This window comes from Balaenoptera acutorostrata, chromosome 3, assembly GCF_949987535.1.
Source record: "Balaenoptera acutorostrata chromosome 3, mBalAcu1.1, whole genome shotgun sequence".
NCBI lineage: Eukaryota > Metazoa > Chordata > Mammalia > Artiodactyla > Balaenopteridae > Balaenoptera > Balaenoptera acutorostrata.
In genome coordinates this window covers 16670888-16686342 of record NC_080066.1, presented here as the reverse complement: position 1 = coordinate 16686342, position 15455 = coordinate 16670888, and the positions used below count along the sequence as shown (strand labels likewise).

Sequence of the window (15455 nt, the reverse complement as noted above, 5' to 3'; positions counted from 1 at the left end):
TGCCTTCTTAATAAAATTCATCCTTTGCTCAGACCAATTTGAGTTGGGATTTTGTCCCAAGCACTCAGCCATATGACAGAAGTTCAATAAATACAAGATGCTCTTAAAATGTTAGTTTTAAGCTTAAATGACTTCAGAAGTATAAATGCTACAAACTTACCCCCCAAAATAAACATTTGAAAGTTTAATTATTTCCATTCTTTAACACATTTAGTTTTGTGAATTTTAAACAATAAATTAATTTTGTTTCAGTCTCTCTGACTGAATATGGAAAATGCTGACCCAAACAGAATTTAACCAAAAAAATTTACTATTCAAAAATTTTTAAATAAGTACAAAAGAAATGTACATAATCAAATATCAAAATGGTGTCTTTTGAACAGTTGTATCATTATAGTCCCAAAATTATTAATTCTTAAAACTGCACTAAGACTTTTGCCACAGCCTGTTAAAGGATACAACTGTAACAGGTTGTTAAATGGAGGCATCAACTAAGACTCTACGCCCACTGCTTATATCATGAGGAAGATTATATTCCAATAAAGACGTGAAAAAAAATGCAAAAAACAAAAAAACCAAGAAGAAAGAAAAAAAAGAGGGACTTCCCTGGTGGTGCAGTGGTTAAGAATCCGCCTGCCAATGCAGGGGACACGGGTTTGAGCCCTGGTCTGGGAAGATCCCACGTGCCGCGGAGCAACTAAGCCCGTGTGCCACAACTACTGAGCCTGCGCTCTAGAGCCCACGAGCCACAACTGCTGAGCCCACGAGCCACAATTACTGAAGCCCACGTGCCTAGAGCCTGTGCTCCACAACAAGAGAAGCCACCGCAATGAGAAGCCTGCGCGCTGCAAAGAAGAGTAGCCCCTGCTCGCTGCAACTAGAGAAACCCCGCGCAGAGCAACAAAGACCCAATGCAGCCATAAATAAATAAATAAATAAATAAATAAATTTATTTAAAAAAAAGAAAAGAGGAAGAAATGAGGCAGGTGACCATTACCACTGAAAAAAACAGTAGGCAGCCAAGGGAGAGTGCTAAAACCTTTCACCCACATGGATAATATAAAAGGGTCAGGAAAGAAGATTTAGAAAGAGTACTTCTAAATACTCTTTACAGAGAGCTGTCTGGTGCCTTGAGCCCTACTCAAACACTTAAGGGAGAGGTGGATATGATGGCCATTATTAGAGAGAGGCACTTTAAGGAGAATACTCAGAAAACTGGTTTATGTTATTTGAATTTATGGAGAAGGAAGGCAGTGACAGTCAAATAAGACCTTTCTTGTATACCTTACCTTTCTTCCCAAAAACATGGAGAACAGAAAATACAAATAGTTAGTGAGAAAGGAGGTAAGAAAAGAGAAATGCCAACCACATCCCCCAGTAGGCTCTAGGGAAAGGGGAGAGAATCCTAACTTGGAATGAAAATGAAAATATTGACTGTAATATCTGACAGGGGATTTTAATTTCCAATTCAGGACAGTGCTTATAATTATATTTAAATTAATTACCTAAGAGTGATCAGAAAAGTCATGGTACTACCCTAGTCTTTTTCTAGAAGCAGAGGGAAAACTAGCCCAGTAAGCAAATATAAATGAATATAAGGAGTCTGAAAAAAGTTGCTTTGTTATTTTATTCTACACGCCATGCTTTTCAACATAACAATTGTGAAACTAATATAGCCACCTGTAAGAACTGTAGGTCATCCACAATGACTTTCAAGATGCTTCTCGACAAGCAAGCAATGTACTGAGCATATTCTGACCAGAAAATTATACAAAACTTATTCTCTGTATAAGACAATTTAAGTTGGAAATCCTCACCTTTATAGTAACCCATTCAGCTAATCCTTCCCACTGCTTTCTTTTATGCCCAGGAATTTTAAAACCAGTTATAACTAGTACCCATAGTCTAATATGAGGAGCTAGAATAAATAATAGTAATACATATGACTGCTTTAATACCCTGTTCCAATGGAAAGAATATTCATGGAAATCAGCCTCCTACTTTAAGAATGCCCCTAGAACATGCTAAAAGCTTTCATCTGACAAATTTGTGAAAGTTCTTACCCTACCCTTCTGATAGGGAGGACTCTAATGAGATAGAAGAGGGAAAAAGGAAAGTAAGGCCTAACTTGATTACATACCAAGTACCTGACCACCAATTAATGTAAGCCGTTAAGTTCTTTAGTTCCATTTTCAACAGCTGCCCAGGATATCCTTTTCTTTACATTTTATCCGTTATACTCTTCTATTAAATCTTGATCCTTGGACTTCATAATTAAAAAATCTGATCATGTAAACTTTCTCAATTTTTCAATGCTAATCTAAAGAAAGCTTTGAAAATGCTGTGACGTGAGCTTGTCTGAATATGTTTTACTTTAATTTAAAACATTTATTTTAAAAAGAATTTTATGAGTTTACAAAGAACTATAACTAAGTGAAACATCTATACACAAACTACATTTTGTATGATTATATTTTTTTACTTTTTTAAAACTGTAAAATACACAGAAAATTTACCATATTAACTGTTTTTAAGTGTTCAGTTCAGTAGTGATAATTATATTCATATTGTTGTACAATCAATCTCCAGAACTCTTTTCATCTTGCAGAACGGAAACTCTATACGCATTAAAAATAACTCCACATTACTCATTCTTCCCAGACCCTAGCAACTACCATTCTACTTTCTGTCTCTATGAATTTGACCACTCTAAATGCCTCATATAAGTGAAATCATACAATTTTGTCTTTTTATGACTGGCTTATAATTACTCAGCATTAATATCCTCAAGATGCATCCATGTTGTACCATATGTCAGAATTTCTTTCCTATTTAAGACTGAATAATATTCCATTGTATGTATATAACACATTTTCTTTATCCATTCATCCATAATTGGACACTTGGGTTGCTTCTACCTCTTTGCTACTATGGATAATGCTACAGTGAACATGGCTGTACAAATATTTCTTCAAGACCCTGATTTCAATTTTGGGGGGTATATTCCCAGAAATGGAATTGCTGGATTTCCATTCCATGATCCAAAAAATCGATCATATTTTTTGAGGAACTGACATACTATTTTCCATTGTGGTTATACAATTTCACATTCTTTATGATTATAATTTTAACTTTTAAAATTATATATATCATAAAAATTAACAACACTACATTTTTTAATAGTGGTTTTATTTTCTTTTCTATGTTTCCAATTTATCTGAAATAAATATGCACTTGTATTTATAATGATGAAAAGGAGTTATTTTAAAAGCTTACCTCTCTAATTTATTTGCCTGATTTTCAAATATTTTCAACATGGTATTCAATCGATTAGTCATTGTAGAAGTTTCTACTGTTAAAAAAAAAGAAAAAGAAAACACTTAAAGGTATTATAAATGGCAGAAGTTATACTTTTACACTGCTATATATGAGAACCAGATAAAGAGGAGACAACAGAAATGTGCAACATATATCAAGGGGACCAAATAAATCAAGTATATCAAGAAACCAAGTAAACCAGAGGGCTTCCTTTGGGAGGGTCAGTACTCCCTAAATAGTCAAAGAGTATACTGGGAGAAATCAGCTTTAGAAGAAAGAATCAAATTCAGAATTGCTTATAGGCAAGAGAGAGTAATTAAAAATGTTTGCATAGAAAGTAATATGGCACAATAAACAATATTTTAAAATTAATCTGATAATAGTGTAGGACATAATTTTAAATTATGCTTTGTATACAGTAAAGGGTTACACAGAACATTAACTATTATTCCTGTCACAATCTGAAATTACAGTTCGCAGGAGGGAGAAAAGGCTCTGCTATGGACTGAATATTTGTGTTCCCCCAAATTCATGTTAAAACCCTAATCTCCAATATGATGATATTTAGAGACGGGGGTCTTTGAGAGGTAATTAAATCATGAGGATGGAGCCACATAAGACACAAGAGAGCTCGCTTGCTCTCTCCCTGCTCTCTCTCCAGTATTTGAGGACACAGCAAGAAGACAGCCATCTGCAATACAGGAAGAAGGCTCTCACCAGAACATGACTATGCTAGAACCCTGATTTGAACTTCTCAGCCTCCAGAACTGTGAGAAATAAATTCCTGTTGTTTAATGCACTCAGTCTATGGCAATTTGTTATGGAGGCCCCTAAAACAGGCCCATCTCTACGATTTGACTAGTTTAGGAATTACAACTCAGTAGCATAGAATGTATAGATGGGAACATTACACTTCCATTGCCAAATGCAACAGCTTGGGTCCAACTGCTTCTTCCTCAAGTTCTCATTATGAATAACTTTAAAACAGAAGAAAAGAGATCAGAGAACCCATGTCTTATTGAACTGTTCTAGTTAAGGCCCTTTCCTGAGCAGAGTGCCTCTGGTTAACAAAGTGGCTTATACAGTCATTCTGAAGAAGCCAAAATGGTAAAGGGAGATCCAGTTGTTTGCTGTGTATTGTGGAGGGAGGAGGACCTCTTTTCTCTATTATAATAAAGCTTCAGTATTTTATTGATAAGTAAAAAATATTAATAATGCATGCATATTATTTATCAATGGATAGGTTTTCCCTCTTGGGAAAAAATATGAGACAGTCAGCATCTAGGATGCATGTTATATATAAAGATTATAAAAATGGGATAAAATGTACATATAGTGCTTTTATCTTGTTTTATCATTTTAAATATCAAGGAAAATGTTTCTAAGCATTTTATATAAAATTATCTTATTCTTCCTAAAAGCTACACAGCACTCCATTGCTATGAATGTACTGTAATTCATTTAGCCAGTCCTAAAAATGCACGTTGTTACTATGTTTTTACTCTTACAAATATGCTAACAGTAGTACTGTTTATGGAAATAGAAATATAGAAATTATCTATATGAACATCAATAGAAGAACAGTAAATAAATTATGGCATAACCATAAAATGCAATACTATATGGCCATTAAGCCTCTTATACATTCATGCATTAATTTGCATTTCCCTGATACTAGTTAGGTCAAGCATCATTTCATATATTTTTGGACATTTTTATTTCTTCTTCTGTAACATGCCTGTTCATATGTTTGTCCATTTTTCTCCTGAGTTGTCTGCCTTTTTACTACTGATTTGTAGAGGCCAATTAATACTAGCATATAGTGTGTAATACAGTTAACAGTCTACTATTAATTATATACTTACTGATATTTTCTAATGTACAGAATTTTTATACTTAACCAAATCTATTGATTTTTTTGTTCTATAGTTTCTAGGCTTTGCTTCATTCTTTAAAAGTCCCAATATAAATAAATTCTCTTAATATTCATTTGTATTTTATAATCATGAGCTATATTATACTTACCAAAACATAAATAAAAATATATTTATAGTTTAATGAATAATTACAAAGCAAACATCCACACAACCACCACTCAAGGTCAACAATTAGGCACCTGGGATTGCCAATATCCTAGAAGCTCTCTATGTGGCCCGCCCCATTCATAACCCTTTCCTTCACCCTATAGGTGCCTACTATCCTTTTTTTTCTCATCTTTATATCTTTTCTACCCTTGTTAGTATCCTTAATGAACAGAGTTAAGTTTTCCTGGCTTTTAACTTATCATAAATGAAAATACTCTACATATTTAGGACTTCATTCAGTCAATAATATGTTTGTAAGATGAATGATGTTATCAGCAGCTAGATTTCAAACATATTCATTATGATATGCTTTTCCAATGTATGAATAGACCACAACTTATTTATCCATTCTACTCATCACAGATATTTGAGATCTCCAATTTGGGAACTATTACAAACAAAACTGGTATGAAAATAGTCCAAGAGTTTAAGGACATGACATCACCAAGACAGCAGAGTAGGAGACCCTAACCTCTGTCCCCCAACAAAGATCAACAATTGATGGTTTAACAGATTAACAATCAACAGTTCCCAGTGACCTGCTCCACTGAGGAGCCCAGCAGCTTTTACAGCTGAAGAAACCAATGGCCAGCACAGCTACTGCAGACCCCCGCAGAACTCACCAGCTTTCACCCCACAGCTGATGCCAGCTGCCTGAGTCCCCCCCTACTCCTCTGACCCAACCACCACCATCACTGGAGCCCAGGAACCATGCCAGCGGCCAGCCCAAGCCTCCGTGGCTGAGTGAGTATGAGACACCAGCCTAAACCTCTGTGGCTCATGTAGACCATCACGCGCTTACACAGGGCTAAGCCGCTCCAGCTGTACACCTGCATGCTCCCAGCCCAGCTCATCACCAATCGCCACTGCCCTATGCATACCCATCGGGAGACTGTGCAGTCACAGGAGAGCACACCAACAGCCAGATCCCCATAGCTGCTTGTGGGCCCAGATCAGGCCCTGTCTTCTGTCACCGACCTGCACCACTGTCTCACTTGCAGCTAGCCCCTCCAACTGTGCACCTGCACACCCGTGGCCTATCACCAGCCTCCACTGCTGTATGCCTGTAGTGAGACCCAAAAGCCACAGTGGTGCACACTGACCACAAGGACTCCTGAGCTGCCCGTGTGCCCATAGTTGACTCCAGCCCTTGCTGCCTGTCCTGGCCCCCGCCACAATGTGTGTGTTTGTACCTGGCCACTGCCGCTACACAGGTACTTGCGGCTGGCCCTCACAACTGAGCGTGTGCATACCACCAGCTCTGGCCACTCCCACTGCCTGCCCTGGTCCCTTGCTGCTGTACCTGCAGACAATGCTGAGGACCCCAACAGCCTGTGCAGCCTCTGAAGACCCCCAAGACACATACCAAGGACCACACGGTTGTCAGTGCTATGGACTACAATGGCCTGAGCAAGTGCGTCACAATGCCCCCAGCCAATCCCACCACATGTCCCCACACCTGGCACCCACAGCACTACATGTGGGGTGATGGCGTACTTGGGCTCTCCCCCACCTGTGGTTGGAAATCCTTCCTTACTGAAGTCACTCCATAGAGTCAGGAAGAGATGACTGCTTCTTCAAATGTGCAGGTGCCTACGCAAGGACACAGGGATCACAACAAATCAGGGAGACATGACTCTACCAAAGGAATACATTAAGCCTCCAGTAACTGGCCCCAAAGAAATGAAGATACAGGAAGCGCCCAACAAAGAATTCAAAATAATTGTTCTGAATATGCTCAGAGAGCTAGAAGAGAACACAGAAAAACAATTTAATGATATTAGGAAAATAATACAAGAACAAATGAGAAGTTCAACAAAGAGACAGAAAACATAAAAAAGAACCAAACAACTTTTTGAGCTGAAGAATACAATGAACTATATATATTTTTTAAAAAGTGAAACTACCTCAGACTAAAAAGCTTCTGCACAGAAAAGGAAACCATCAACAAACTGACAAGGCAGCCTTCCGAATGGGAGAAAATATCTGTAAACCATATATCTCATAAGGGGTTAATATCCAAACTACATAAAGAACTCATAAAACTCCATAGCAAAAAAATAATAATCTGATTAAAAAATGGGCAGAGAACTTGAATAGACATTTTTCCAAAGAAAGCATACAAATGGCCAACAGGTACATGAAAAGGTACTCAACTACACAAATCATCAGAGAAATGCAAATCAAAATCACAATGAGATATCACCTCATACCTGTTAGAATGGCTATTATCTAACAGACAAGAGATAACAAATGGTGATGAGGATGTGGAGAAAGGGGAACCCTGATGCACTGTTGGTGGGGATGTAAACTGGTACTGCCACTATGCAAAACAGTATGGAGGTTCCTTGAAAAATTAAAAATAAAACTACTATATAATCCAGCAATCTCACTTCTGGGTGTATATCCAAAGAAGATGAAATCACTATCTCAAAGCGATATCTGCTCTCCTGTGTCCACTGCAGCATTTTTTTGGCCGCACTGCGTGGCTTGTGGGATCCTAGTTTCTCGACCAGGGATTGAACCCAGGCCATGAGTCCTAACCACTGGACCACCAGGGAACTCTGACTGCAGCATTATTTATAATAGCAAAGACATGGAAACAACCCAAATGTCTACAGACAAGTGAATGGATAAATATGCACACACACACACACACACACACACACACACACACACACACATGGTGGAATATTATTCAGCCATTAAAGAGGAAATCTTGCCATTTGCAACAACATGGATGGACCTTGAGGGAATTATGCTTAGTTAAATAAGTCAGACAGAGAAAGACAAATACTGTATAATTCCACTTATATGTAGACTCTAAAAACACTGAAATGATAGAAACAGAGAGCATAATGGTGATTGCCAGGAGCTGTGGGGTGGAGAAAATTGGGAAATGTTGGTCAAAGAGTACTTTCAGTTATAAGATGATTAAGTTCCAGGGACCTGAGGTCACAGCATGGTGACTACAGTTAATACTGTATTGTATACTTGAAAGCTGCTATGGGAGCAGAACTTTAATATTCTCTCCATAACAATGCCAACAACAAAATGGTAATTATGTTAGATAAAGGATATGTAAAAAACCTTATTTTGGTAAGCATTTCACAATATATATGCGTATCAAATTGTTATGATAAACACCTTAAACTTGTACAATGTTGTATGTCAAGAATATCTCAATAAAGCTGTTAAAAAGAAAAAGAGTCTAAAGGTATGCACATCCACAACTTAATTAGATAAAGAAAAGCTATTTTTCAAAGTGATTGTGCCAATGTATACCTCACTCACAGTTACATATCCTTGCCAACACTTACTGTTGTCAGACTTTTTTTTTTTCTGGCCACACCACACAGTCTGAGGGATCTTAGTTCCCTGACCAGGGATTGAACCTGTGGCCTCAGCAGTGAAAGCATGAAGTCCTACCTACTGGACCGTCAGGGAATTCCCTTTCTGGTACTGATTTTTTTTTTTTTTTTTTTTAATTTATTTATTTATGGCTGTGTTAGGTCTTCATTTCTGTGCGAGAGCTTTCTCTAGTTGTGGCAAGCGGGGGCCATTCTTCATCGTGATGCGCGGGCCTCTCACTATCGCGGCCTCTCTTGTTGCGGAGCACAGGCTCCAGACGCGCAGGCTCAGTAATTGCGGCTCACGGGCCTAGTTGCTCCGCGGCATGTGGGATCTTCCCAGACCAGGGCTCGAACCCGTGTCCCCTGCATTGGCAGGCAGACTCTCAACCACTGCGCCACCAGGGAAGCCCATCTGGTACTGATTTTTAATTTAATTGTTTTGGGGTCTGAAGGCAGACATTATATGACTTCTATTTTTTAATTTGTTAAGGTGTATTTTATAGCCTGGAATATGATCTATTTTGGTGTATGTACCATGTGAGCTTGAGAATAATGTATATTCTGTTCTTGTTGCATGAAGTAGTCTATAGAGGTCTATTTTATCCAGCTGAATGATGGTGTTGTTGAGTTCACTAAGTCCTTACCAATTTTCTGCCTGCTGCACCTGTCTACTTCTGATAGAATGGTGTTGAACTCTCCTGTTATAATAGTGGGTTCATCTATATCTCCTTGCAGTTGATCAGTTTTTGCCTCATTTATTTTGACTCTCTGTTGTTAGGCACATACACATTGAGGACTATTGTGTCTTGTTGCAGAACTGACTCATTCAGCATTAAATGCCCCTATTTATTCTTAATAAATTTTTTTTGCTCCAAAGTCTGCTCTGTTCAAATTAATATAGCTACTCCTGCTTTCTTTTGATAAATGTTACCATTATCTTATTATTATTTATTATTAACTTTATATTTAAAGTTGTAGATAATATATAGTTAGGTCCCAGGAAAAAAAAATCAGTACCAGAAGACAACATGAAAATCCCAACATATTTTGGCGATTAGGTAACATACTAAATAGCGCATATGACAAAGAAGTCTCAGAGAAACTAAAATACATTTTGAACTAAATTAAAATGAAAATGTAACATCAAATTTTGTGAAATGCAGTAAAAGGGAAATTTATAGCATTGAATGAATACATCACAACAGAAGGAAGATCTTAAATCAATAATCTAAGCTTCTGCCTTTGGAAACCAGGAAAAAAAGACCAAATTAAATCTGAAGTAAGAAGAAGAAAAGAAATAAAAATTAGAGCAGATATCAATGAAAATAGGAAATTACAGAAAATCAATTAAACAAAAAGCTGATTCTTTGAAAAAAATCAAGAAAATGCGTAAGCTAAGAAAAAAGAGATATGACACAAATTACTAACATCAGAAATGAAAGAGGGGACATCACATCAGATCCCATGGACATCAAAAAATAATAAAAAGATTATGAAAAACTTATGCCAACAAATTTGATAATTTAGATGAAATGGACCAATTCCTTGAAAGACACAATTTACCAAAACTCACACAAGGAGAAAAAGATATTCTGAATAGAATATATATTTTATATATTAAAGAAACTGGATCAATAATTTGATATCCTTACAAAACAGAAAGCACCAGGATCAGATGACTGCACTGGCAAATTCTACCAAACCTATAGGAAAAATTATACCAGTTATCTACAATCTATTTCAGATGACAGAAGCAGAAAAAACATTTCCTAACTCATTTTATGAGGCCAGTATTACTCTAATACTAAAACAAGACAAAGACATTACCAAACAAGGATAACCACACACCAATATCTCTCATGAACACAGATGCAAAAACCCCAACAAAATATTAGCAAATTTAATCTGACAAGGTATGGGACAAATTATACACCACAACCAAGTGAAATTTATCCCAACTGTACAAGGCTGGGTCAATATTTGAAAATCAGCTAATATACCTATCATATCAATAGTCCAAAGAACAAATATCATATGATCATTTCAAAAGATACAGAAAAAGCATATGACAAAATCTAATACCCATTCATAACAGAAACTCTTTGCAAACTAGAAACAGAATAAAACATCCACAACTTGATAAAGAAAATCAAACAAAATACCTACAGCTAACACCATACTTTTTTTTTTTTTTTTTCACCATACTTTTTAACTTTTTTTTTTTTTTCGGGATTGATAGATCCCTTCTTCTTATTATTTTTATTTATTTATTTTTGGCTGTGTTGGGTCTTCGTTTCTGTGCAAGGGCTTTCTCCAGTTGCGGCAAGTGGGGGCCACTCTTCATCGCGGTGCGCGGGCCTCTCACTATCGCAGCCTCTCTTGTTGCGGAGCACAGGCTCCAGATGCGCAGGCTCAGTAGTTGTGGCTCACGGGCCTAGCTGCTCCGCAGCACGTGGGATCCCCCCAGAACAGGACTCGAACCCGTGTCCCCTGCACCGGCAGGCAGATTCTCAACCACTGCGCCACCAGGGAAGCCCAACATTTTTATTTTATATTGGCGTATAGTTGATTTACAATGTTGCATTAGTTTCAGGTATACAGCAAAGTGATTTAGTTATATATATACCTATTCTTTTTCAGATTTTTTTCCATAAAGGTTATTACAGAGTATTGAGTAGAGTTCACTGTGCTATACAGTAGGTCCTTGTTGATTATATTATATATAGTAGTGTATGTATATTAATCCCAACCTCCAAATTTATCCCTCTCCCCACCTTTTCCCTTTGGTAACCATAAGTTTGTTTTCTAAGTCTGTGACCTACAGCTAACACCATACTTAATGGTAAGATACTAAATGCTTTCCCCCTAGATCAGGAATAAGACAAGGATGTTCCTTCTCACCACTCCTATTCAACATCATGCTAGAAGTCCTAGCTAATGCAATAATACAAGAAAAGAAAAGAAAAAGTATAAAGTTTGAGAAGGAAGAAGTAAAGTTGTGTTTTTTTACAGATGGCATGACTGCCTGTATAAAAAAGGTGATTCCCAAAGAATCACCAAAAATCTCCTGCAATGAGTAAGTGATTACAGAAAGATTACAGCATACGAGAGTAATATACAGAAGTAAATTGCAATTTCTTTCTTATATACCAGCAATAAACAAGTAGAATTTGAAATTATAAACACACCATTTACATTAGTACCAAAAAACTCAATATTTAGGTATTAATCTAAATAAATATGTACAGGATTTATATTAAGAAAAAAAACTATCTCATGAAAGAAATCAAAGAAGATACACATAAATGGAGAGATATTCCATGGCCATGGACAGGAAGACTCATTACTGTTAAGACATCAGTTCTCATCAATTTGATCTGTAGATTCAATGCAATCCCAATCAAAAACCCAGCAAGCAAAAAAAAAAAAAAGGGGGGTGGACTTGCCTGACGGACCAGTGGTTAAGACTCCAGGCTTCCACTGCAGGGGGTGCAGGTTCGATCCCTGGTTGGGGAACTAAGATCCCCTATGCCACACAGCATAAAAAACAAAAAAACAAAACAACAACAACAACAAAAACCCAGCAAGTGATTTTGTGTGTATCAACGAATTGATTCTAAACTTTAAATGAAAAGGCAACAGATCCAAAGAATAGAATACAATACTAAAGAACAAAGTTGGAGGAGTGACACTATCCAAATTCAAAAACTTACTATAAAGTTACAGTAATCAAGACAGTATGGTATTGGCAAAGAACAGAAAAACATATCAATGGAACATAACAGAGATCCCAGAAATAGGCCCACACAAATACAGTCAACTGATTTTTGGCAAAGAAACAAAGGCAATTCAATGGAGAAAGGTTAGTCTTTTTAACAAATAGTGCTAGAAAAACTGTACGTTCACATGCAAGAAAAATTAATTTAGACACAGACTCAATTCAAAATGGATCATAGATTTAAATGTAAGAGGCAAAACTATGAAATTTCTAGAAAATAACATAGGAAAAAGTCCAGGTTACATTGGGTTTGAAGATGACTTTTAGGCACAACAACAAAAGCACAATCCATGAAAGAAAAGTTCAACTTCATTAACATTCAAAACTTCTGTCCTGCAAAAGACACTGTTAAGAGAATGAAAATATAAACCACAGACTGAGAAACACATAGCTGATGAAGAACTTGTGTCAAAGATATTCAAAAAACCCTTAAAACTCAACAATAAGGAAGCAACTGATCCCCCCATTTAAAAATAGGTAAAAGATCTGAACAAATACCTCACCAAAGAAGATATACAGATGGCAAATAAACATATGAGAGGATGCTCAACATCATATATCATTAGGGAATCACAAATTAAAACAATGAGATAAAAGTTAATTTAATTTAAAAAATGATATAACACTATGCACCTTTTAGAATGGCTTAAATCCAAAATTCTGACATCAAATGCTGACAAAGATGTAGAGCACCAGAAATTCTCATGCTCGTTTCTAGTAAAAATACAAAATGATACAGTCCCTGTGCAAGACAGCTTGGCAATTTCTTACAAAACTAAACATACTTTTACTATATGATCTAGCAATTGTACTCCTTAGTATCTACCCAAATGAACTGAAAAACTTCTGTCTGTAGAAACACCTTTGTTTATAGTAGCTTTATTCATAATTGCAAAAACTTCGAAGCAACATAGATGTCTTTCAGCAGATGAACAGATAAACTATGGTACATCCATACAAGAGATTACTATTCAACAATAAAAATAAATGAGCTATAAAAGCATAAAAAGACATGGAGAAACCTTAAATGCATATTGCTAAGTAAAAGAAAGACCGCATAATTTCAAATATATGATATTCTCAAAAAGGCAATATTCTAGAGACAACAAAAAGATTAGTGGTTGCCAGGGATTCAGTGGATGGAGGGAGAGATGAATAGGTAGAACATGGGATTTTCAGGGCAGTGAAACTATTCTGTATGATACTGTAATGGTGAATACATGACATTATGCATTTATCACAATCCATAGAACTGTATGACACAAAGATTAAACCCAATGTAAACTATGGACTTTAGTTAATAATAATGTATAAATACTGGTTTATCAGTTTTAACCAATGTACCACACTAATGCAAAATTTAATAATGGAGGAAATTTTGTGCGAGGAGTGGAGTGGAAAATGGGTATATGGAAACTGTACGTTCTGCTCAATTTTTCTATAAACCTAAAACTTCTCCCAAAAAAGAGTTCATTAATTATGAAATGAAGCAACATCAAGATTAAATGATAGTCTAAAAAACAAAAAACAGAATGAAATTCAAAGGTAGCTTTTGTCTTATTGATTAGGCTATGGAATCTAATAGAATTTAGGGAATGAGAAGGGAAGAACAGAATAAAATTTCACTGGACAAGATGAAAAAGGGTACTTTTAAGAGAAAAAGAGTATACAAGTGAACAGGCAGTACTGAGAAAGAGTAGACATATACCAGTGGAGCCCAAGGATTGAGACAGCTGCCATGGGAAAAGAAACTGAGGAATTTGCAAAAGGGTTTTCTCCACACTGTACAATGTAACCCTGTCCTCTGCTTCCCTTAAAAATTACGAGTAAAATTTCTACTATTATACTTTATTATTTTAGAACTTGGTTTTGTGATTGGACAATGTGTTCCACTGGCCTATAGGTGGGCACAGAGGCTTCTGTTTTTGTCCATGATGGCGCATCAGGGACCAGAGTTACCTTTTCACTTTAAACCAATTAAAAACCGGACAAAACATATAGAACAGCAATATTCAGACACTGGAAAACAGAAGGTGCAATGCAGTAATTCCTCACAGAAGGAAAACAAAGGGTGGCTCTATGATGACCCCAGCTTACTGTCTGGAGTTTCCAGGCCACAGCATAAGGAAGGGAAACCCAGACAAAGTTTACTGGTTTCCATGAGTTCAGAGACAAAGTTTAGAGTCTGGGGAGGCCAAAGCAGCTAGAATTCACAGCGCACAGTATCAGACGGAAGACAGCTGCACAGATTGAGGGAGAGAGAGCTGCACAGATGTGCAGAGGGTTCCCCTTGATGCAGAGAGAGGCTTTTACTATCTACGCCAAAGCTCTAGACACCTTTCTACCCCACCTAGTCAGGCAGGGCTGCCTCAGATCAGAAGCCTCTATAGGTCTTGGGAGTAATGTAGAATGTATAGCTACCCTTCATTTAAACATGGCAACGTTAGGGTTTAAAGCTGAAGTTGAAAGAGGGAAGGATTTCCATCAACTTTTTTCAACCAAATCTTATTTTCTACTTCTAAAAATATATTCCACAGCATACATTACATGATTGTTTCAAAATTCTCTCCAGTATTAAGACATAAGTAAAGCAGTTTCTCCTTTCTGTTGACAAGTAGTCAGAAGTTTGAATTCTAGAAGTTTGAGTTCTAGCAGCTCTTTATATTCACGAACTGATAGGTACTCAGCTGCAGTCAAAGCACCAGTATATATGAGATAATCTACAATTCATAGAAACAAGATGTGCAAATGACCTCTTAAATTTATCACTGCTCCACCTCTAAGGCCTACCACCTCTGAAACATTTTTGTAGCATATTCTCATTACAATAAAAAATCCTCCATTCCTAGTAATAACATGGTACTCTTTAAAAATGAGTCTATTTTTGGTAGCAAGTAGCTAACCAGGAATTTCAGTATTTGC

At 36.7% G+C, this 15455-nt stretch overlaps 1 protein-coding gene across 1 annotated transcript in view; it reads right to left on the bottom strand.

Annotated features, from left to right (window-relative positions):
* Positions 1 to 15455, bottom strand: part of CCDC7 (coiled-coil domain containing 7) — a 327643-nt gene that overhangs the window by 267124 nt on the left and 45064 nt on the right. Inside the window, exon 10 of the mRNA XM_057544500.1 lies at positions 3277 to 3352. Within this exon, the coding sequence (XP_057400483.1) occupies positions 3277 to 3352 (76 nt within the window). The remainder of the gene's footprint in view (positions 1 to 3276; positions 3353 to 15455) is intronic.